The following is a 21,421-nucleotide window of genomic DNA, read 5'->3' as shown; positions in this document are numbered from 1 at the left end:
TTGGGAACTACGGGCCAGTCAGCCTCACCTCAGTTCCTGGAAAAATCATGGAGCAGGTCCTCAAGGAATCAATTCTGAAGCACTTAGAGGAGAGGAAAGTGATCAGGAACAGTCAGCATGGATTCACCAAGGGCAAGTCATGCCTGACTAATCTAATTGCCTTCTGTGACGAGGTAACTGGCTCTGTGGATGAGGGGAAAGCGGTGGACATGTTGTTCCTTGACTTTAGCAAAGCTTTTGACACGGTCTCCCACAGTATTCTTGCCAACAAGTTAAAGAAGTATGGGCTGGCTGAATGGACTATAAGGTGGATAGAAAGTTGGCTAGATTGTTGGGCTCAACGGGTAGTGATCAATGGCTCCATGTCTAGTTGGCAGCTGGTATCAAGTGGAGTGCCCCAAGGGTCGGTCCTCAGCCCGGTTTTGTTCAATATCTTCATAAATGATCTGGAGGATGGTGTGCATTGCACCCTCAGCAAGTTTGCAGATGACACTAAACTGGGAGGAGAGGTAGATATGCTGGAGGGTAGGGATAGGATACAGAGGGACCTAGACAAATTAGAGGATTGGGCCAAAAGAAATCTGATGAGGTTCAACAAGGACAAGTGCAGAGTCCTGCACTTCGGACGAAAGAACCCCATGCACCGCTACAGACTAGGGACCAAATGGCTCGGCAGCAGTTCTGCAGTAAAGGACCTAGGGGTTACAGTGGACGAGAAGGTGGATATGAGTCAACAGTGTGCCCTTGTTGCCAAGAAGGCCAATGGCATTTTGGGATGTATACGTAGGGGCGTTGCCAGCAGATCGAGGGACGTGATCGTTCCCCTTTATTCGACATTGGTGAGGCCTCATCTGGAGTACTGTGTCCAGTTTTGGGCCCCACACTACAAGAAGGATGTGGAAAAATTGGAAAACGTCAAGTGGAGGGCAACAAAAATGATTAGTGGACTGGAACATATGACTTATGAGGAGAGGCTGAGGGAACTGGGATTGTTTAGTGTGCGGAAGAGAAGAAGGAGGGGGGGTTTGATAGCTGCTTTTAACTACCTGAAAGGGGATTCCAAAGAGGATGGATCTAGACTGTTCTCAGTGGTAGCTGATGACAGAACAAGGAGTAATGGTTTCAAGTTGCAGTGGGGGAGGTTTAGGTTGGATATTAGGAAAAACTTTTTCACTAGGAGGGTGGTGAAACACTGGAATGCGTTCCCTAGGGAGGTGGTGGAATCTCCTTCCTTAGACATTTTTAAGGTCAGGCTTGATAAAGCCCTGGTTGGGATGATTTAGTTGGGGATTGGTCCTGCTTTGAGCAGGGGGTTGGACTAGATGACCTCCTGAGGTCCCTTCCAACCCTGATATTGTATGATTCTGTGATTCTAAGCCCTGCACTGACTGTAATAGGCCTTTGCCTGTTAGTGACCTGCATGGCAGCTGTCTGAAGTGCCGGTGGGAATCCCAGGTTAAAGAAAAGTGTCGCATCTGTAAGAACTTTTGTCCCAGGACACAAAAAGAGCACGGCAATCATTTGAGGGCCCTCCTCCTGGAGGCCGCTCTTCACTCAGCCTCGGAGCCAGCCTGGCTGCATGCAGTGCCCAGCATTTTGGCCTCGGTGCATAGAGCACCCCCGGCACTGGACTCTACACGGCACTCATCCCCTTTGTTGGTGCCCAAGAAGATGTCTAAGAAGCGGGACCCAGTACCAAGCAAGACAGTGGCATTGAGTAAAGGACCCTGTTCGGGACGTCTGCCCACGCTGGAGCCACAAGGGGGCACATCCCCGAGGGGACCTCCTACCCCCCCTAAGGGATCTGACTCCAGGGAGCAGTAGGGGACGTAGCCTGATGGCAGAGTCAATGCCTTCCCAGCTCCCGGTGCCCAGAGAGTAAAGGACTCTCCCACCATAGCCAGCACCGCATGCGGTGAGGGAGCCGGCAGAGGCTCCCTATGAGGGCAAGCCAGCCATGAAAGCCTGGCAGAAAGCAAGTGAGTGCCACTGATCTCCGGAGCTGGGCAGAGCCCTTTTTCGCCATGCTCCTGGTTTCCATATCTGCCCAGGTCACCAGTTTGCTGCCACAGATCACCGGCACCATGCTCCCAGTCTACGCCTTCACGTCGAGACTCGCCCAGGGGGAAGTGCCAGTCGCCGTATAGTTGGCACTGGTCATCTTCGCGCTGACCCTCTCCACACCGATGATCACAGTCCCCAACATGGTGCCGCTCCCACTACTCCCTGCACCGGTGTGAATACTCAAGGCACTGGTCACCCATGGCGATGGTTAGCTGCCAGACTCAGGCCCTGGTCACTGGAGGAGGATTCCTTGAGCGCGGAGAGGGAGTTCAACCCCTCGCTGAGACAGCACCATTGCGACTGGGCTCCTGAGGTTGCATCACCTCAGCTCTGCTGCTCTGTTCACTGGCCCTGCTGCCCTATTGGGATGCCTGGGGTGTGCCAGTTATGCCGATGCCCCCGTCTCACCAATCGTCAGTCACCACATCGGGCAAGCTCCAAATGGCACCAGGCTTAGTGCATGAAGCGCTAGTATACGCTGAGGTGGAGAGACAGGTGCCCACCCTGAGAGCCCCCCGCTTCCCCTGAGGGGGATGATGCCCCAGGCTCCCCGCTCCCCAGCGGTTCAGTCGTCGTCCTCCTCTCCAGATGAGGCTGTGGTGGGATCCTCCTGTGCTAACCCACCGGATGACTTTAAGGAACACCAAGCCCTGCTCCGAAGGGTGGCCACTATCTTAGGCCTAGAGGCAGAAGAGATGGCGGAGCAATCAGACACTAACTCTAGTTTCCAATACCTCGGACCTGGGCTGGGGAGCTCAGTATACAAGGCTGCTGGTCAGAGGTCAACCAGTCCATCCTAGAGTACCCTTATGCATCTCAAGCTCCAAGACTTGTCCCTTTCATCAGTTAAGGTCTCTGACAACTGTGCACATGGGCATGCACACACCTAGAATGGAATGGACATGAGGAACACATCTCAAAGAACAAAGTTATGAAAGGTAGGTAACTTTTTTTATTGCTACTTGGGGCCCAAATCTGCAAGTTGCTTCACATGGATAGACCTTCGTTGTCACAAGGAGCGTCACTGAAGTCAGTAGTGGTCTGCATAGATAAAGGATCCCACAAGAGCTGGATCAAAACTGTTCCTTTTTAAAAAATTAAAAACATTCAAAACTATAAGAAAAAGTTTCCATTTCAGAGTTTTCACACCCCTGTGTGAGAGGCAGCTGGAGTGCACGCTCATCCAGGCAAGGAGTCCAGAGAACATGACAACATGTCATAATCAGTCCCCAGTCAAAAGTTACACAGCAGCAAACCAAAAATAAAAATATTTTTTAAAAAATGCACAGAACATTTCAAAAGATTCTAAGAAAAGTTTTCATATAACTGAAAAAAGTGATTGGAACCTAAAAGTTTTCATGAAAATTTTGGTTTTCAAATATATGCTGTCTTTTGCCAGAAAAAAAATCATTTGAAAAATTTTGATCAGCTCACGGTTCCACACTCACAGCATTTGCAGGATTTGGACCTTGGTTTGCTCCAGTTCCTAAAATGATTGTAGTAAAGTCTTGGGTCACTCTCCCCCTCCCCCTCTCTCCTTCCCCCATGTGCACGCACACCTTCTTCATTCTGTCCTATATAGACACAGGAGAAAAATTTGTATTGAGGTCTGGCAAACTGGTTTATATCAGCAGATTAACATGTAACATGATAGGATGGAAACAGCTGTTTCCATCCTGGCTTTCACACAATCCTACACTTTCTCTTATGATTATGGTACAGAACCATATGTTCCGATACTGGATATTAGCAGCCAGATATGAGTAAAATACAGAGCTTTATTTTTCTTTCACGGAGGTTGCAGAAGGAGGAAAACTATCTATAGCTTTAATACAAAGAGAAAAGCTCTGTGCTTCCAGAAAGGACAGATAATCAAATGTGGGTGTAGCACCATTGAATCATCTTGAAGACTAAGGATCAAGTGGTGTTTTTTGTTTTACATAGTTTTATGAACAGACGTGTTATATCTACTAATCCATATCGGGGAAGCACTACCAATGGCTACGCATGTCCCAGTGGAATGGCACTTCATTATGATGATGTTCCCTGCATAAATGGATCGGTAAGAATTTAATTTTTACAGCGCAAATGGCTTATATGTGTTGAACACAGGGACACCTGAAAACTGTATTACCTCATTGAGTGCCATTGGGCAGATTCCAGATGAACTCAAGTTTTCTACTCTTCATATTCAGGAACCGCAAAACCTCTCTCCCGTTTGGAGACTTTTGGGGGAGTGGGACATATTGTTTAAATTAAATTGTTCATGAGCAGGCATATATTTACACAAACAGCTGCCTGTTGATCAGTTTGTGCCAAATCCATTAATAAAATCCTTGAATTTTTTAAAAGAAACATTCATTAGACCAAGGCAAAATTCAGGGCTTGATTGTGCCAGGCCCTGTGCTGTGTGTTGTAAGTTGTGAAGAAAGGGCAACAAGCCATCAGACCTCACTCTGTGCTCCCTTGCAGGAATATGGCACTATCCAGGGAACAGCTGACAGTAGGGCTATCCATCTCCAAGGCGAGGCTTCCACTGACAGTTGTGCTATTCATCCCAAGGAGAGCAGGCTGAGGGCAAGGCCGTGGTCCCACCTCACCCTCTGAATTGGCCTGCAGAGCTGGTCCTGTGTAGGAGAGAGGGGGAAAGTGCATATTTGCACACAGTGGCATATGCTCTCTAGACCCTTGTTTGGGGGTGCTGCAGCTTAGCATAGTTCCTCATTTGGGCTCTATCTTAAATGCAGATTTGAGACCTGAGTCTGAACTGAGAGAAATGTACAGAAATTCAAGACATAAGATGTCACAAACAAGACATAAGATGTCACAAGATGACATGTCAGAGGAGTAGTAGGGAAAAATCTCTAAGGAGTAGGACACACCGAAGCGTTTGGTTAGTGGGATGCATATGTGCTTGGGACTGTATCTGAAGAGGGCACTCATGCAGACAGGGTGGATTAAGGAAGGATCTTGGGCATTCAGACCCACAGCTTCTTTTAAGATTAAATGAGTGAATCACTCGGTGAATGTTATTGAGTTTTCCATTCTTATGGAAAGAGGAAATGGCCTGGAGCTATTGGGGATATGTATTTAGCTAAGTAATACTTTTCCAACAAAAAAAATACAAGCAGCTAGGGCACAAGCAGCCGATAGTTCCTGAAAAGACACATGGCCTCAAGAAAAACCTTACAGCTTCTGATAGTTGCCAGGTCTGAAAATCTGTATTACCAAGCCAGGTTTAGCAAAATATGTCCTAGAGATTTTCCTGAAGACTCATCTACGTTGCCCATGAGTACCCCACTATTGTCCTATCTTATACAAGGAAGTAATTATCAACATCTGCACTGTAGTGCTTTCTTTCTCAGAATTACTAACTGGAAAGTAATAATAATAATCAAATAATAGTATAAGGGGTAACATCACAGTCCCCTTTTCTCTGCTTAACAGAAAACACAAGAAAATTCAGGTTATGAAATAGCCTCCCTTTTCCCCAGTCATCCGAACACACCATAGCAACCCATGTCTTTCTAGACCAGTTTGGCTCAAATGTCAGGAAAAATCAAAATCTTGCTAAACTCAGAGGGTGTTAATGATTCTAAATAACCTGCTTATGTTTTAATTTTGGATAGGTTCTGCATGATGTTTTGTTTACTAACAGCAAAAGTATGTGTATTGCAGTGGGAATTGGAAGATGGCTTTCCTACTTCTCGTAGCAGAAATATGGGAGAAGAAGTGCTTTATGATAACGCAGGCCTGTACGATAACTTGCCGTCTCCGAAAATCTTTGCACGCTATCCACCTGCTGAGAGAAAAGCCAATAGGTTATCTACTGACAAACTCTCCTCTAACCATTACAAAAACCCTGTCTCATGCAATCTGTCCTCTGCTCAGTCTGTCACTAACACCTCTGCTGTGGGGCGGGGATCTGGCTCTCAGGTACTACAATGTTTAATACTGTAACAAAGCCTTTTAGCACAATTCTGTTTGTATCTGGGGCTATTTTCACTGGCCTGGTTTTAACACTAGAATGCTTGCAACTTAAATGGGCCCACTACAAGTAAGAGTTTCACCTAAATAGTAAATTCTGAAGTAGAGGTGCTGTCTTCCTGTTTGTCCATAAAATGTCTGCTTAGCTTGTTCTTGGTGCTGTAGCTGGATCAATAGGCATAACTTTCCAAAATTTAGCCGTATAACGGCAGGCCTTCTTCTGGCTTTAAGTTGGCTTCAGCATATTTCCTACTGGGGGTTTCAGCACAGCTTGCCACTGTAACAAAAAATATTACATATAAATATTTAAGGGGCTATAACGTGCAATAGTTGTATGTGAAAATTTCTGTGCACCATCCTTTGAAGCGTTGGCCCCTTAAATGATTTGTTTTTATTAGATAAAATACTTGGCATTTTAGTTTTAACTGTGGTACTAGTTTACTGAAACATACAATGTAACTATATTTAACTAACTGCCCTGTTGCTTTCTTCCCTGGAGAAATCGAAGATTCCCTGCTTGCAGTCATAAGCTATATTACAATATCTGAAGCCATTGTGAAGAACAATGGCATGCAATTCTCAATCCGGTTATTAGCCTAATTTAAAGAGAATAGTAAAATGAATGTAGTCTTTTACTTGTTTGATGCATCTGAAATAATATGTATTACTTACCTGACCATTAGTATGGTCTAATTATGCATACGAAGCTATGAATCTAATGTTAGAACCAGAGATGGGCCTGAGCAGCAAAGTTCAGGGTTATTGGTTTAGGCCCATCTTTTCCTGGACTAAAATAGAGTGCAGTAGTAGGTTACTCTCTGCACCACCAGTTCAGACTTTTTTATTGGTATATTTCAAAAGCATCTAGAAACAAATAAACAGAATATGTACTGTAAGGAACATACGTGTGGATACAGGTCTGTGAACAAATGGACCTTTGTACAAGAATCACATGAGGTGACTTTTAGATTTACAAGACTTAATAGAGAACCTTTATTCATTGTATTGCAAAGGGGAAAGTGTTTGAAATAACATAAGCATCACTGTATGCTTCAACCAAAACCATTTTTTTCTCTTTTTAATTTTAAAAAATTATTCTTGACTTTTAGATCCAAGCCTCCTACATTGATGCTGTTTGTATGTGCAGGGAGTCCAATCCTCTACCTTTTATAGAGCAGCTGAATCCTTCATTTAATAAGTAGTAAAAAAATTCACCCCTTTGTAGAGGGTCAGTACAAAAGCTATGCACCATTTAGGTCACACTTAAGCCTTCAAAATAGGGCTCAAAAGATAGTTTAAGTGGCACTTGTCTAGATCTTTTGTCAGCCTTTTGTATAAGGGTGAATTTTACTCTTAGGTTCACAAATCACTATTCAGTCATTTTAGGAATACTGGGGCCTAGTCTACAATAGAAAGGGTTTACCAGTACAGCTATAATGGCAAACACTCCTACTGTAGACTCAGCTTATGCTGGCAAAAGTGTGGTGTTGCAAAATAAGCTACACTGGAAAAAGGACTTTTTTGCCTTTATAATATAATTTTATAATTTTTTGCCTTTTGCTTTTACTGATGTAGAAAGATTACAAATGAAAGCATGTTCCTAACCGACATTGCCATGCCATCAAAAATGTCTAGTGTAGACCTCATCTAGCTGACCAGTTAAAAGAAAATTATAGAGATAATGTTTTTAGTACCATGACCCTGTTTTAGCCAGTCAGTTTGCATGTCTAGTGAAGAAGCTGCTATTTTGATTAAGTGTCTTGTAATAAATTATTCTGCAATACTGCTCTGAAGAATTAGATAATGTTTCAAGAGCTGGATAAAATGATGGAAGCAGTATAATTTTTTTAAATGGAAAAAACAAGTGAGAAAGAAAAGGATAATTCTGACCCCTGTATTCAGTCATGCACACCTGCAACAGGAAACCCACATGCGATCCTGGCAGCTAGCCAGTATTGCAGACTGCTCTTCAGTAATTAAGTGCCAGATTCTGCCACCCTTACTCCCCTCTAGTATAGTATATTATGCTGGGGTTGGCCTTGTTGAATTCAGTGGGGCTTCTTGGTTGGTTAAGGAGCTACTCAGCCTGAGTGAGGGTGACAGAAAAGAACTATAAATAACTTGCCTGTTGGATTCTATTTGCAACCTGTTGCTCAGGTTGCAACAAAGGAGTAGCAATAAATATGAAATTACGATCTTGACCACATAAGGAAATATTCCATAGTATGGCATGAAGAAAATGTTCTGTGAATAGACAGGGACTATGTCTTTGCATACCATTCAGAGAAATTATCTGGCACAGCTCACAACTGTACTGTTTCTATATCCTACTATAAATGTCCTGTAGTTGCTGTTAAAAGCCCACATTTATCAACAGTTACAAAGTGTGAACGGGGCTCTGATTATGTTCCTTTGTACCCAGGGTGCACAAGTTAATTTCATCCCTATCACTACATCTTGCAGGGGGTTCAGTTTCAATCTTTTCTTTCGGATAGGATCAGTGCCACAGTTATCCATAGCTTTGTCATCGCCCGGATAGAATGCAGCAATGTATTCTACTTTGGGCTCCCCTTCAGCACTACATAGAAGGTTCAGTTAATCCAGAATATAGCAACCCCCATTGAAACTGGGCAGGCCACTGCGACCTCCTAATACTGTGCTCTGTGCTCTGCATTGGCTCCAGTTCCTCTTTTGGGTACAGTCCAAGATGCTGATTATCATCTCAAAAGCCCTAACTGCCCTATGACCTAGCTATCCTATTGCACTTTGCAGAACTTGTCATTGGCCAGAATGCTCTTGTTGTCTGTCCATATGGTTTCATTCCTAGAGACTGGCAGCAGAGTGTTCTCCGGGGCTCTGAAATGTTCTTATATTGTCTAGTAGTTTGCTAGAGCTTGTGTCTAGCCACTGTAAGGATGTGATACGAAAACCACCCTAATTTTGCTTTTTTCAGTGAGTTTGCTTTGTTGGAGGTACCCTAGGAGAGAATCAGTTGATTAACTCCTTATGGATAAAGTTGTGTGGTTTTAATTATTTAATTTGGAAATGGCATCCATGTACTATAGCAATGCAATTCTGAGGAAATGCACCTAATAAGGACCTGTAATACATAAGCAACAGTTTAAAATTGTACCTCACTGTGAGTGGGCAAGGCTGATGGTTCTACAGCTTCTTGTGATGGGTATGAAAGTAATGTGCATCCCTACTATGTTTTTTAAAGGACTTTGCAATAGAAAATTGTTACAAAGTACCACTTAGCTGCATTAGAGCATCATTCTTCAAATGTGCCAGTTTTGATTAAAAAAAATTGAACAAATTAGCAACAGTGATGCTGTCACAGATGGAACAGGAAGAGAGAGAGAGAATCTCACAATTCCCAGTGATTGCCAGCCTCTGATCTTACTGAATAAGCAATTCTCAATGATACAGTCTCTAGAGAATGCACTGTTTCCAACAGAATCAATTAAGCATATGAACAGCCTGCTAGAAGGCAGACTGTTTTAAACAATTCTTTCAAGCTTTGCTCGTGGTGAAAGTGTTACTATGGCACCAGCTGTACAATAATAGTTACCATTGCATAAATATTTTGTTTTCAAACAGTTTAAGGGCAAAAAAAACCCTGCAACTGCAAATGGGATCATGGGAAAAGGGAGAATTTTAAACAACCAACAGAAGAAATCTGAATCAGCATCAAGTGTGAAACGCACAGCATCGAGTAAGTGCATCTCTTAATGATCTTGCTTTGTAACTTTGGGCATCTGGAAACATGACTTGTCTTTCCCGCTAGCAAGCAAGGTAAAGACCAGACTGGTGGTGCTAGCAGGTAGATTCTTTTAATAACCATCACTATGGAAAGACAGACTGAAGACTTGATTCTGAACTGCCTTACATCAGAGTAACTATATTGAAGTCCATGTAAAACTGGTGTGAAATCAGAATCAGTCCCTGTATCTCTGGTTATCATTTTATTAACATATGGAATCATTAGGTAAACATCAGCTGTGTGCTTGGAGCAGTATAAATCCATAAGTGCATATGTTCTCTCCCTTGAGGATTTTATAATAATCTAAAACAGGAAACAACAAAAAATAACTGGTTCAAACACACAATTCATTGGCTGCTGGTATGAATTTTTGAGATTGTGGCAAAAATGTTGAAGCAATAGGCCTCTCCTTTCAAAACTTATCTTACTCGTGATTTCTTTAATAAAAGGTCCAGGAGGCAGCCTTGGGTGGGTTTGGGGATACTGGCTCCAGGTCCAGGGTGAGAAACAGTTCCTGGCTGTCGGGAAAACCGGTTTCTCCACTTGCTTGCTGTGAGCTATCTGCAACCTCATCATCATCATCTTCCTCGTCCCCAAAACCTCCTTCCATGTTGCCTCCATCTCTATTGAAGGAGTCAAACAACACAGCTGGGGTAGTGGTGGCTGAACCCCCTAAAATGGCATGCAGCTCATCATAGAAGCGGCATGTTTTGGGCTCTGACCCGGAGCAGCCATTCGCCTCTCTGGTTTTCTGGTAGGCTTGCCTCAGCTCCTTAAGTTCAACGCGGCACTGCTTCTGGTCCCAGTTGTGGCCTCTGTCCTTCATGCCCTGGGAGAGTTTGACAAATGTTTTGGCATTTTGAAAACTGGAACTTAGTTCTGATAGCATGGATTCCTCTCTCCATACAGCGATCAGATCCCGTACCTCCTGTTCGGTCCATGCTGGAGCTCTTTTGTGATTCTGGGACTCCATCATAGTCACCTCTGCTGATGTGCTCTGCATGGTCAACTCAGCTGATGAGCCCTGCATGGTCACCTGCAGCTTGCCACGCTGGCCAAACAGGAAATTGAAATTCAAAAGTTCGCGGGCCTTTTCCTGTCTACCTGGCCAGTGCATCTGAGTTGAGTGTGCTGTCCAGAGCGGTCACAATGGAGCACTCTGGGATAGCTCCTGGAGGCCAATACCATCTAATTGTGTCCACAGTACCCCAAATTCGATCCAGCAAGGCCGATTTCAGCGCTAATCCCCTTGTCGGGGGTGGAGTAAGGAAATCGATTGTAAGTCGAAAAAAAAGGGCTTCGTCGTGTGGACAGGTGCAGGGTTAAATTGATTTAACGCTGCTAAATTCAACCTCAACTCCTAGTGTAGACCAGGGCTCAGACTGTTGAATTTCAGGCTTGTTTTTCATTTAGTAACCTCAGTAAGTACTAGCACCTTCTTCTCTTACCTCAAGATTTTTACTTGGAAGGTTCTGTTATTACATTTCTCATGCCAGGGTCTTCTGGAAGAGTCTTCTGGAAAAGTTCTAGGGGCCCAACCTCGTTGCAGTACTACTATAATATAAATGTTTAATAATGATGATAATATAGATGAAACTAATGACATTTTATACAAATGTAATAGTGTCTTATGGAAATTAATCTATACTAGTATGGGATTTAATAATCTAAATATTTAATTCTAGATTTGGAAGGTTATAAAATGCTTTGACATTTGGTGGAGTCCAATAGGTTTGAAATCTAGGGAAAAAATCTTCTGCGGTTCAGCCCCCATTCTGCAGGAAATGGGGGTGTAAACATCTCTGACTTAAAGATGCCAGAGGAGTCTAGGCCAATAAGTTTCCTAGGCAGAGGAAAAGAGAGTGAGACATCTGCCATTTTGTCAGAGACTATCCTCACTGGGAGAGAAGAGGCACATGTCTGGGGACCTCAACCTTTTGCATGGGGTAGAAATGGAGGCGGAGCGAAGCTGGAAAACTGGGAGTTTTCTAGCTTCATTATTCAGTTAAGTCTCAGGTCAGAGATTCAGTCTGGGTATGCAGAGGAAAAGTTTTGCATGCTTCTGAACTTGTTTTGTCTGCACTCTCAGGCAGGAATTCTTAGAACAGGTGTCTTGCAAGGTGTCAGGTATTTTCCATTTCTTCCAGACAGTTCTTGAAAACAAGACTTTCTCACATTATTTCAGCATTTGTGCTTCAAATCTCAGCAGGGATCAAGGAGTGTGGGAAAAGCCAGTGAAAACAGAAAAGAAAAAACCTTAACCCAACTTTCTCAGACATTGCAAAAGGTTTCGGTGCGGTTGGATTTGATGGATAGATGAAGGGTTCTTTCACTGCTTATTTTATCCAAAAAGATCGGAGAAGGGCCCAGGTCACAAAGTTGAGAACAGAAAGTTTCAGGGGTATTTGTATTTTGTTTGTCCCATCTCAAATTCTGATTAGTGATGTTCCTAGATTCTAAGCCATTCAGAGAAGGAGTTAGCTGAATAAAATCTTCATTACTCTTTAATCTTTCTGTATAGATGCTGATCAGTACAAATATGGTAAGAACCGCGTTGAGGCAGATGCGAAGAGGTTACAAACCAAAGAGGAGGAGTTATTAAGGAGAAAAGAAGCTCTGAGGAACAGGTTGGCTCAGCTCCGAAAAGAAAGGAAAGACCTGCGAGCTGCCATCGAAGTCAATGCTGGTATGAGGTGTTTTATTGTGTTAGAGCCTGGCACTCCAAGAATTCTAGCTAACCAAATGGAATTCTTTCCTGGGGCCTGGAATGTATTTTTCAAAAATCCAAACTGCTTGCTACAGGTGTAACATGAGGTTCAGTTTTTGTGTTAAAATATGTAAAATTAGACTATAATTGCTATACAAATATATTTGTGCTATTAGCGCATTTAACTCAAAAAGACGCTATCACAATTATCAGCAACTCACAGAGAAGTAAGGAAGGTCACCATTTTTTAAAAATCACTGGCTACTTCCATTTTTGTGGTACAGAGACTAACTGAAAAATAACATGGCTAGAAAGTGAACAATTGCCCCAGATGAAGCACTGAGCATTGTCTGAAGTGCGAAACATTTTACTTGAATGAGGCTGAAACCTTACAGTGTGTGTAGCTGTTTGGGTAGCCAAGCATTTTAAAGCATTTGTTCCCTACTTGTAAATAAGTGAACCCCGTTTAGCACTGAGTCCATCAACTGTAGCCTGTTGTTGGCATAGCACCCATCTCTGGATTTCAGGCAGGAAGACTCAAGTTATTCTTGAAGATAAGTTAAGGAAGCTTGAAGAAGAATGTAAGCTGAAGGAGACAGAGCGTGTAAATCTGGAGTTGGAACTGACTGAAGTGAAAGAGAGCCTGAAGAAAGCCTTGGCTGGCGGCATCACACTGGGATTGGCAATCGAGCCCAAATCAGGAACCTCAAGCCCACAGGTATGTCCACAGCTGAATGATTTCAGAAAAGCTCCCAACTGTGTGGGACTTGATCCTGTGAGATGGGAGTACTGAGCATTTACTACGTCCAGGAAAGGGAATAGGAGCTGAGAGTGTTCAGCATCTTGCCGGATCAGGCATCTGATCTATAAAGGCCATGAAAATAAAGCAGCCAAGCTCTATTTTGAATTATTTCCATTGCTCTCCTGCACCTGGTGTCCTGTTCAACAATGAAATTGAGTTGATATGTATGGAATTATAGCGAACATGTGTTACCATTTGTATTGTGGAAGTGCCTAGAGGCCACAGCCACATTGCGCTAGGAGCTGTACAAACATATAATAAGATGCAGTCCCTTCCCCAAAGAGCTTAACCTCTCTAGACCTTTAATATCACAAGGGTCAATGTGGACAAAATTACTGTGTTGGTTCAATGGTCAGTTATTGTGTTGGTTCACTGTGGTGGCCCACCTAGTCGCTGTTGTTTAGTCATTTAGAGGGAACTGAAGCAGCCATCACAGAGTATATAACTATTTACTTTCTTTTGTTTTGCTTATTCAGGAAATCACGTTTGCTGTCCTAATCAGTGTAGTTCATGTTTGAAAGGATTGTCTGTCAATGTACTTTTCATAACTTTAAAACAATACTTGTAGTTTTCTGCAGTTCTAAATTTAAATAAATAATATTTACGTGAATATCTGGAGAAAAATTTACCCAATTGAAGATTTTTATTTTTATGAATATTTTGGAGGAAACGTTGCCCAGTCTCAGATTTTCATTCTGTCTGCTCTGTCTGTCAGTCTCCGATTTTCAAGCACCGAACTCTGGAAAACTCTCCTATCTCCAGTTGTGATACGAGTGATACTGAATGTTCAATACCAGTGAACAGTGCAGCAGTGCTGAAGAAACCTCCTTCATCAAGTACTTCACCGTGTCGAGGCCATGTCCTTCGAAAAGCAAAGGTGAGAAGATCTATTGTTTGACTTTCTTCTTCTGCCCCTGTCCCTCATGACATGTTTCTCATCTCTCCTTTATTCATGGTGAGGGAAAGATGGGTTCCTGCTGCTTGAATGTCTAAGGGTGAAATTTCACAGCAGTATAGAGGGCTGGCCCAAGGTCTGCATTCACATTAAGTGGTGCATGGTTTCATGCTGGTCCTCTGAACAGGGATTAATTTCACTCTGATGGAGTAAATTTGGGGAACCAGATGACAGAAGAACAGAAATACTGCATTAAGACGATAGATTTGACTCCGTATCTGTCTCTGTTCTTTTATGGAGTTCACTGTAAACGGCCTGTGATACAGACTGGTCCTTTAGTCCTTTCACCATTACGCTAATGGGTTTAGTCAATAAGTATTTAGTGTCGTTGTTAAACCCAATGCTTTAGTAATCAAAAGAATATCAGATCTAATCATTGCCAGCTGATGCAAGAGCTAAATAGTTCTAGGCTGTAGTAATTGAAAATACACTGTGCAAGCAACCACTCTTGCTGTACAATTAAAGTAGAAATCCATTGAATTTAATTTGTTCTGACTAGTGCCTGGATGAAACTTTGCATTCCTACCCCATTGATATAGTCTTTAATATACGTGCTACTTGTGCTTTATGTTAAATGGGATTTTCATGACAGTTCTCTGGGCCTGGCTGAACTGGCTAGTTAAGGTATGTTACTGAACAACTCATATAGCAAATAAAAAGGGATGTTACTGCTGGCATGGGTCTGAGATCTTTGTGTTGTTTTGGTCTGTTCATTGCTAACTATAGTTATAAACCAGAATCCTTCACATCTGTTCTTCATACTGCACTCCATTCTTTTGTCTAAAACAACCATACGTGTTGTATTTTAGGAAGCATTTTAACATTTCATTGAGGCTAAGATATATATTTTTTCATCCATTATAGATATTTGCAGTGTTTGAAAGCAGAATTTACAAACAAATGCATTTTAGCAAAGGATTAGTGAGGGAGCACCAGCTAGTAGTTATGACATGCAACTGAGAGTCCTCTCCTGCTCTGCCACAAACTTGTCATGTGACATAAGGCAAGTCACTAACCCTATCTGTGCCTCAGTTTCCCCATTTCAGAAAAGTAAAGTTCTTGGGATGAAAGAGACTATATATTGGCAATTTAATTATTCACTTACTAATGTATTTTACAACCTACAAGAGTTGCTCAAAATGCAGCAAAATCTGCTCTGTTAGTTGTGAATGGAAGATTTAAAGAACACTACTGGTTAGTCAGAGTCTCTTCTGGAAGAATCTTGGGTGTAGGATTAGACTATTTAAAAGAATACGAAGCTACTTTTCTATCAGTGGGAAATAATTCCACATACTGAATTCAGATTTAACAGCTGTTGTCACCTTTTCATAAAACCTCATACTCCAAATATTAACAGTGAAATTTAGCTGAATTAGATAATACGACCCAAACTGTACTGAGCTCATTCACAACTAGATACAGCCAAATTCCACCATCAGCTATGCATCTGCATCTCACATTAATTCCAATGGGAGCTGAATGCACAAATATGAGGGTGGAATTTGGCACTTAATGTTTTGGCCTTGTGTAGTTATGAGTAAGCCTAGGGAGCCATTTGGCCCTTAATGATTTGACTAATCAGTGGGAGTTGTTTGTGAGCATCCGGAGAGTGGAATTGGTTCAGCATATGTAACCTCCCTCATAGTGTGTGGGAGGTGAGGCCAATTTCATGTCTGTGCTAACACTAAAGTCCCTAGTAATGGATACATTTCACAATAGGTAGGATGTGTTTGCGTAAGCCCTGAAAATTTTGGATAAACTTATCTGATCCTCTTTATCTTTTTATTTCTACCCCTTGTCTGTCTCTTACTCTCTTTCCCCAGCTCTGTCCATTCTGTATCAGACCCCTGGTGCGCTGACTCTCTCTGCTGTGAGCCCTTTTATCTGTTACTTCCCTCATTTGAGCGTTATATGGCACTGCGTAACTTCAGGGCTGCACACACTCTGCTGGAGTAGCTGCTCTCCGCAAATCTCCCAGGCTTTGGGGCCTGTCTGGTTAGAGACTACTCTAGCACACATTGTGCACCTCTGAAAGGGGAAGCAGGAGGAATTAGAACAGAGCAGCCCGTCTAGCAGAGGGACTCTCAAACCTCCGGCTTCCTAATAGAAATATCTTTGACAATACAGGAGCCTGAGAGGGTGTTCCTGAGAGTAACGGAGTCGGGGAGAAGTTTATGCTTAACGAACCAACTCAAATCTAAAAGTTCAGACTCTGGGGCCTGTTCTGTTCATGCATCCCTAAGGGACACCAGCTATGGGTCACCACGGGTGCACTGCCATGACTGTAACATCAAAAAAGATCATGCAGTTGGAGTGATGCACCTATTTATCTTAACAAGATAAATTATTGCTATTAAGCAGCAGCAAGATAAAGATTATGGAATGAGCAACAAATTCAGGAATCCAGCATCAAGCCCAATTAGCATTAGAAAAACTTTCTAACATAAGGATAATTTAGTTAAGTATCAAGGGAGGTTGTGGAATCCCCATTGTTAAGGTTTTAAAGAACCTGTTAAACAAACATCTGTCAGGGATGGTCTTGGTTTACTTAGGCCTGCTTCAGCACAGGGGCCTGGATTAGATGACCTTTTGAGGTCCCTTCCAGCCCTACATTTCTATTATCCTATCTCTGCAATGGGAATGGGGGAAGAAGGACCTCGCTCCCTTCTCCTCCCCCCCACCCCCAGTTCTGAATCAGATGTGTAATTGCTCCACAGATAATACTTCAGACCAAAGACTGTGGCTGCATGTTCTGCCCAATGTCCTGTGCCCTTGTGTGCAGTTGTTCCGGGAACCCTGCAGATCTGGGTCATGCACTTAACTTCAGTACCCAGAAAGATAACAGAGCAAATAATTAAACAATCAGTTTGCAAACACCTACAAGATGATATGGGATAAGTAACAGCATGGATTTATCAGTAACGAAGCGTGTTACGCCAGAAACCTAATAGCTTTCTTTGACAGGGTAACAAGCCTTGTGGATAGGGAGGAAGTGGTAGATATAATATATCTTGACTTTAATAAGACTTTTGATACTGTCTCAACATCTCAACATGACCTTCTCATAAACAAACTAGGGAAATACAACCTAAATGGAGCTACTATAAGGTGGGTGCATAACTGGTTGGAAAACCATTCCCAGAGTGTAATCATCAGTGGTTCACAGTCAAGCTGGAAGGGCATATTGAGAGGGGTCCCACAGGGATCAGTTCTGGGTCAGGTTCTGTTCAATATCTTTATCTGTGATTTAGATAATAGCATACAGAGTACACTTATGTATAGACACTTAGATTTCTATAATATTTCCCCGTCTTTTATTTTTCCCTTCTAGGAATGGGAGCTGAAAAATGGAACATAAGCATTAGAAATTTGTTTCCTTTGCTTAAAGGCCTTGCTTCATATGGACCAAGACATAGGCTGCGAAAGACGCATCTGTAAAATGGTGTCAAGTGACAAGGTTTTATAATTATGTTCAGTTAACAGTAGCTTGGCCCTCATTTGACTGTACTCTTTCTACTGTATTATTGTGTAACTGAGTGTGCCCCTTTTTATTATCTGTAACTCTTTATTTCCAACTTTATTTGTAAAAATCTTAGTAAAAAGGAGCATATAGTTGCAACTGAAAGTTTACATTGCTGAAAGAGGTTAAAACAACAATGTAAATGCCATTGCATCAAAAGTCCTGAATGGAAATCAAGACTGGTGCACGCTTTGAGACCCAGATAAAATCATATACATTTAGATATGTTTTACTATTAAGGCTAATTTTTACTTTCAGAATTCCACCACCTGAGAGAGGACTTTTCACAAGCTTGCTCGTTAGGATTCATTCAGCTGTTACCTGTTCACTTGGCAGGAGATCGAAGAAATGTTTCCACAGGAACGACATGACTTGTTTGAGCTGGGAAGTCAGGAACTCTTCCCCACCACTCTTTTCTCAATGGTTATGAGACGACCATGGAATGACAACTTGGCTGTGAAGCATTTTTTGATACATTTTAGACAGATGCTTTTGTCATCAGGGCATAAAAAGCTGCCATGCATTTTAATAAAAAGAAAAGGAGTACTTGTGGCACCTTAGAGACTAACAAATTGGTTAGTCTCTAAGGTGCCACAAATACTCCTTTTCTTTTTGCGAATACAGACTAACACGGCTGCTCCTCTGAAACATGCATTTTAATATGTTCTTTTTAGTGTTGCTGTTGTTCCTAAGCACCTGTCATCTTCAAACAGTTTCTCTCATATAGTCTAAAAATTATTTGGGCATGATTTAAAAAAGGCAACAAAGTCCTTTTTATATGTTGCTTCCTTTCTGCACCTCCCAAAAAAATCCCACTGACAGCCTCTAAAATTAATTTTTAAATAACAGCAACTTTAAAAGGCTCGTGCAGTTTTGTTTTGCTTGTTTTAACATTGTTAAAGTCAGGTTTTATAACTCTATTGTATTTGCTTTCTGCAGTCCTTTCAGATCTTGGATAATATTTTTGAGGAAATACGATTTTCCAATCTCCTTTATACATGATGATGAAATAAGAAGTGACAAGACCATTTGTGAGAGAGGACTCATTTTCTGTTTGCCAAGAAACAGGGTTTTCCTTTTAGTCTGTGAATAATTAGAAGTCTGTTTTCCTTTTGTTATCTATGTGTCTCTGCTGAAAAGTCAGATGCCTTATTTCCAACCCCAACTGTTCAAAATTCATGAGTCAAATTACTGAGAGCAGCTTAAAAATCATGAAACTTTTGTTTTTTAAAAAAGTTATTTCTATTTGTCTTCTGTTTTTCGAGCCTTTATAATGCACTCAGGTCACGTTTTCAAGATTATCTCTACAATCAGGAGGGCTTAAAACTAAAGTTGAAATTTTGACATAATCACTTGTCTGCAGGTGCTGGGGCTTTAAATAAAGCATCAAATATCACCAGTCTCTTGATAAAAACACAAGAGTTGGCAACATTGCAGATACAGACATCAAGGGAAGAACAGATCACTTGATGTCCCAGTCCTGCAGTTCTGTCATTAGTAAAAATTTACTTAGCTTTATAAATGTACACTGGTATGTAAAACTCAGAGTAAGGTGCAAAAGGACATCCATGGGCGTTACACACACATGCAAACTGCAGGCTTACAACCATAGGCTAAAATGTTCAGCACCCAGCAGCCCCAAAATCTGGCCCCAGTTGTGGGCCCTGAGCACTTTTGAAAGAGTGGGTCATAATGGCCCACTACTCAGGGTCTGATTCTGTTACACATTAAAGTCAAAGACAAGGCTCCCTCAGTGGTGCAGGATCAGGACCAAAATGGCAGTAGGCCTTGTTGCCTTTTTTAGGGTCCACAATAATGCAAATACAGTGGGGAAATACATGTCAGCATTGTCTCTTTTTCAAAGCTGGCTATTGTATTGTATTTTAGATTGACCTTAACATTTTCTAGGTGAAGGGCACAAGTTATGCTGCATGATATGGACTATAGTGCTATAAAGTATCCCAGAAATATCAGGAAAAAAGTTTGATGCAAAAGTAAGTTCATTTAGGCTTTTTACTTCAAAAGTTATTTATTTGTATATTTCACTAAATATTTAATTTATATCTGTACATATTTATGATGCAAATTAGGCCTCTAGTCAACATGTGTGATGCTGAAACAGTTGTCGTTAATAAGTGGTCCTATATCAATAACACTGAACAGCCAATAGCCTAACTAATTTGAGTCTGTTTTCCCCCAGATTGTCTCTGTAACTTTTTTCCCCACAGTGAGGAGTGACTTGTAGGGAGGGTGGGGTTAAATTTTTATCTCATGTCTGAGATGAGTGTGGAAATTCCTCTAAGCAAACAGAAATTGCAGACTGCTTCTAAGATGCACGACTCCATGTAATGATTCTTCCATTCTGCCACATACACCTTTAAGAATGGGACCCCAAATGCCTGTTCTAAATGATATATTATGTAACTAAATGTGCAAGTACATTGCTAATATTTTGCAATTAGCATACTAGCTAAGACTATTCTATATAATGGCCAAGGTATTATAATATAGAATATACTAAACTCCGGAAATAGCCTCTTTCCAGAACATATTCAGTGCTGTGAAATACTCATTTTTTTGCGCGTTACTCTTACTGTACAAATTTTAATAAAAAGCAACAAAGTTTGTATTTTCGTAGTTTTGAAATTTCAAAATTACCAGGCAAACTCAGCAATAGGACAGTATGACATTTTAAAGAGAAAACTCTTCTATTTTAAATCATCGCATTTCTATGTCTTCTGAGATAATGTTACACATGTGCTTCCTAAACAAACTCCTATTACTGTATCAGGTGCTTTTTTAAATATCAGATCATAATTTTGGGAAGACCAAAGGTGTTTTTTATAGGATGATTTTGGTGTTTTGATTTTTCTAACAGAGAATACTTAATTTAGTTTCAGTTTTTCATTTTTAGACACGTTCAAATTAATTGGGTCTGGTTGTATGTTGTAAGATAATGTTCTCATATTAAGAATGTAATTATTTCCTTATTGTATTTTTAAAAAAAACAAAATCATATTTAAAAATCTCTGTGGGGAAAAAAGCATGCAAGAAACATGAAAAAAGCTTTTGTTTTATTTTTGTTATTGGATATGTTGGCAGTGCCCATTATAATTGTAAATATATTCTTTCTACTGTATTTCTCAATGTATTTAATTTTTAGAGACACATCCATGGGAAATCATGTTGAAAAAATCCAAAATGGACCCACCTGCAAGTGTGTGTCTTTAGCTTCATTTAATTTCTGTCTTTCTAGTTTGTTCTCCAGGAAGTCTTAGAGTGTGAAAAAGGACTGGCGCCTACTAGGTGTGACAGATTTATGTGCATTATTAATAAAAATTACCCTGTCAAAACAAGAAGTGTTTATATCACAGTTTCTTTGTAATTGTTAACATAATTAATGCATAATACCTCAGCAGCTCACTAGAAATACTCTGACACCATGGAGAGGAGCATGGTATTAATACCTAAATAGATCAGATAGAAGAAAATCAAAATGTACCTGGCATGACTCATCTAAATGGGTTCTAAAGAGGCACAAGTTATTACAATTGTTCCAGATACTTGCAACTTTTATTTTTTGAACTGCACTGTGATCCCTTTAGCTTCCCAAAAGCCAATTG

At 41.3% G+C, this 21,421-nt stretch overlaps 1 protein-coding gene across 4 annotated transcripts in view; it reads left to right on the top strand.

Moving 5' to 3' along the window:
- The window catches only part of AFAP1 (actin filament associated protein 1), a 160,637-nt gene extending 139,480 nt beyond the window's left edge, over positions 1 to 21,157 (top strand). For 3 of the 4 annotated variants that reach the window (XM_048848958.2, XM_048848955.2, XM_048848957.2), the window contains 7 exons: positions 4,009 to 4,126; positions 5,743 to 6,000; positions 9,652 to 9,766; positions 12,336 to 12,500; positions 13,049 to 13,239; positions 14,039 to 14,200; positions 17,610 to 21,157. In XM_048848958.2, coding sequence (XP_048704915.2) covers positions 4,009 to 4,126; positions 5,743 to 6,000; positions 9,652 to 9,766; positions 12,336 to 12,500; positions 13,049 to 13,239; positions 14,039 to 14,200; positions 17,610 to 17,636 — 1,036 coding nt within the window. In that variant the 3' untranslated portion in view covers positions 17,637 to 21,157. The remainder of the gene's footprint in view (positions 1 to 4,008; positions 4,127 to 5,742; positions 6,001 to 9,651; positions 9,767 to 12,335; positions 12,501 to 13,048; positions 13,240 to 14,038; positions 14,201 to 17,609) is intronic. The other variant, XM_048848959.2, reaches the window with a different exon arrangement.
- Positions 21,158 to 21,421: the final 264 nt, after the last annotated feature.

This window comes from Caretta caretta, chromosome 4, assembly GCF_965140235.1.
Source record: "Caretta caretta isolate rCarCar2 chromosome 4, rCarCar1.hap1, whole genome shotgun sequence".
Classification (NCBI taxonomy): domain Eukaryota; kingdom Metazoa; phylum Chordata; order Testudines; family Cheloniidae; genus Caretta; species Caretta caretta.
Note: the sequence above shows the minus strand (reverse complement) of the source record. Positions and strands in the feature narration are given on the sequence as shown.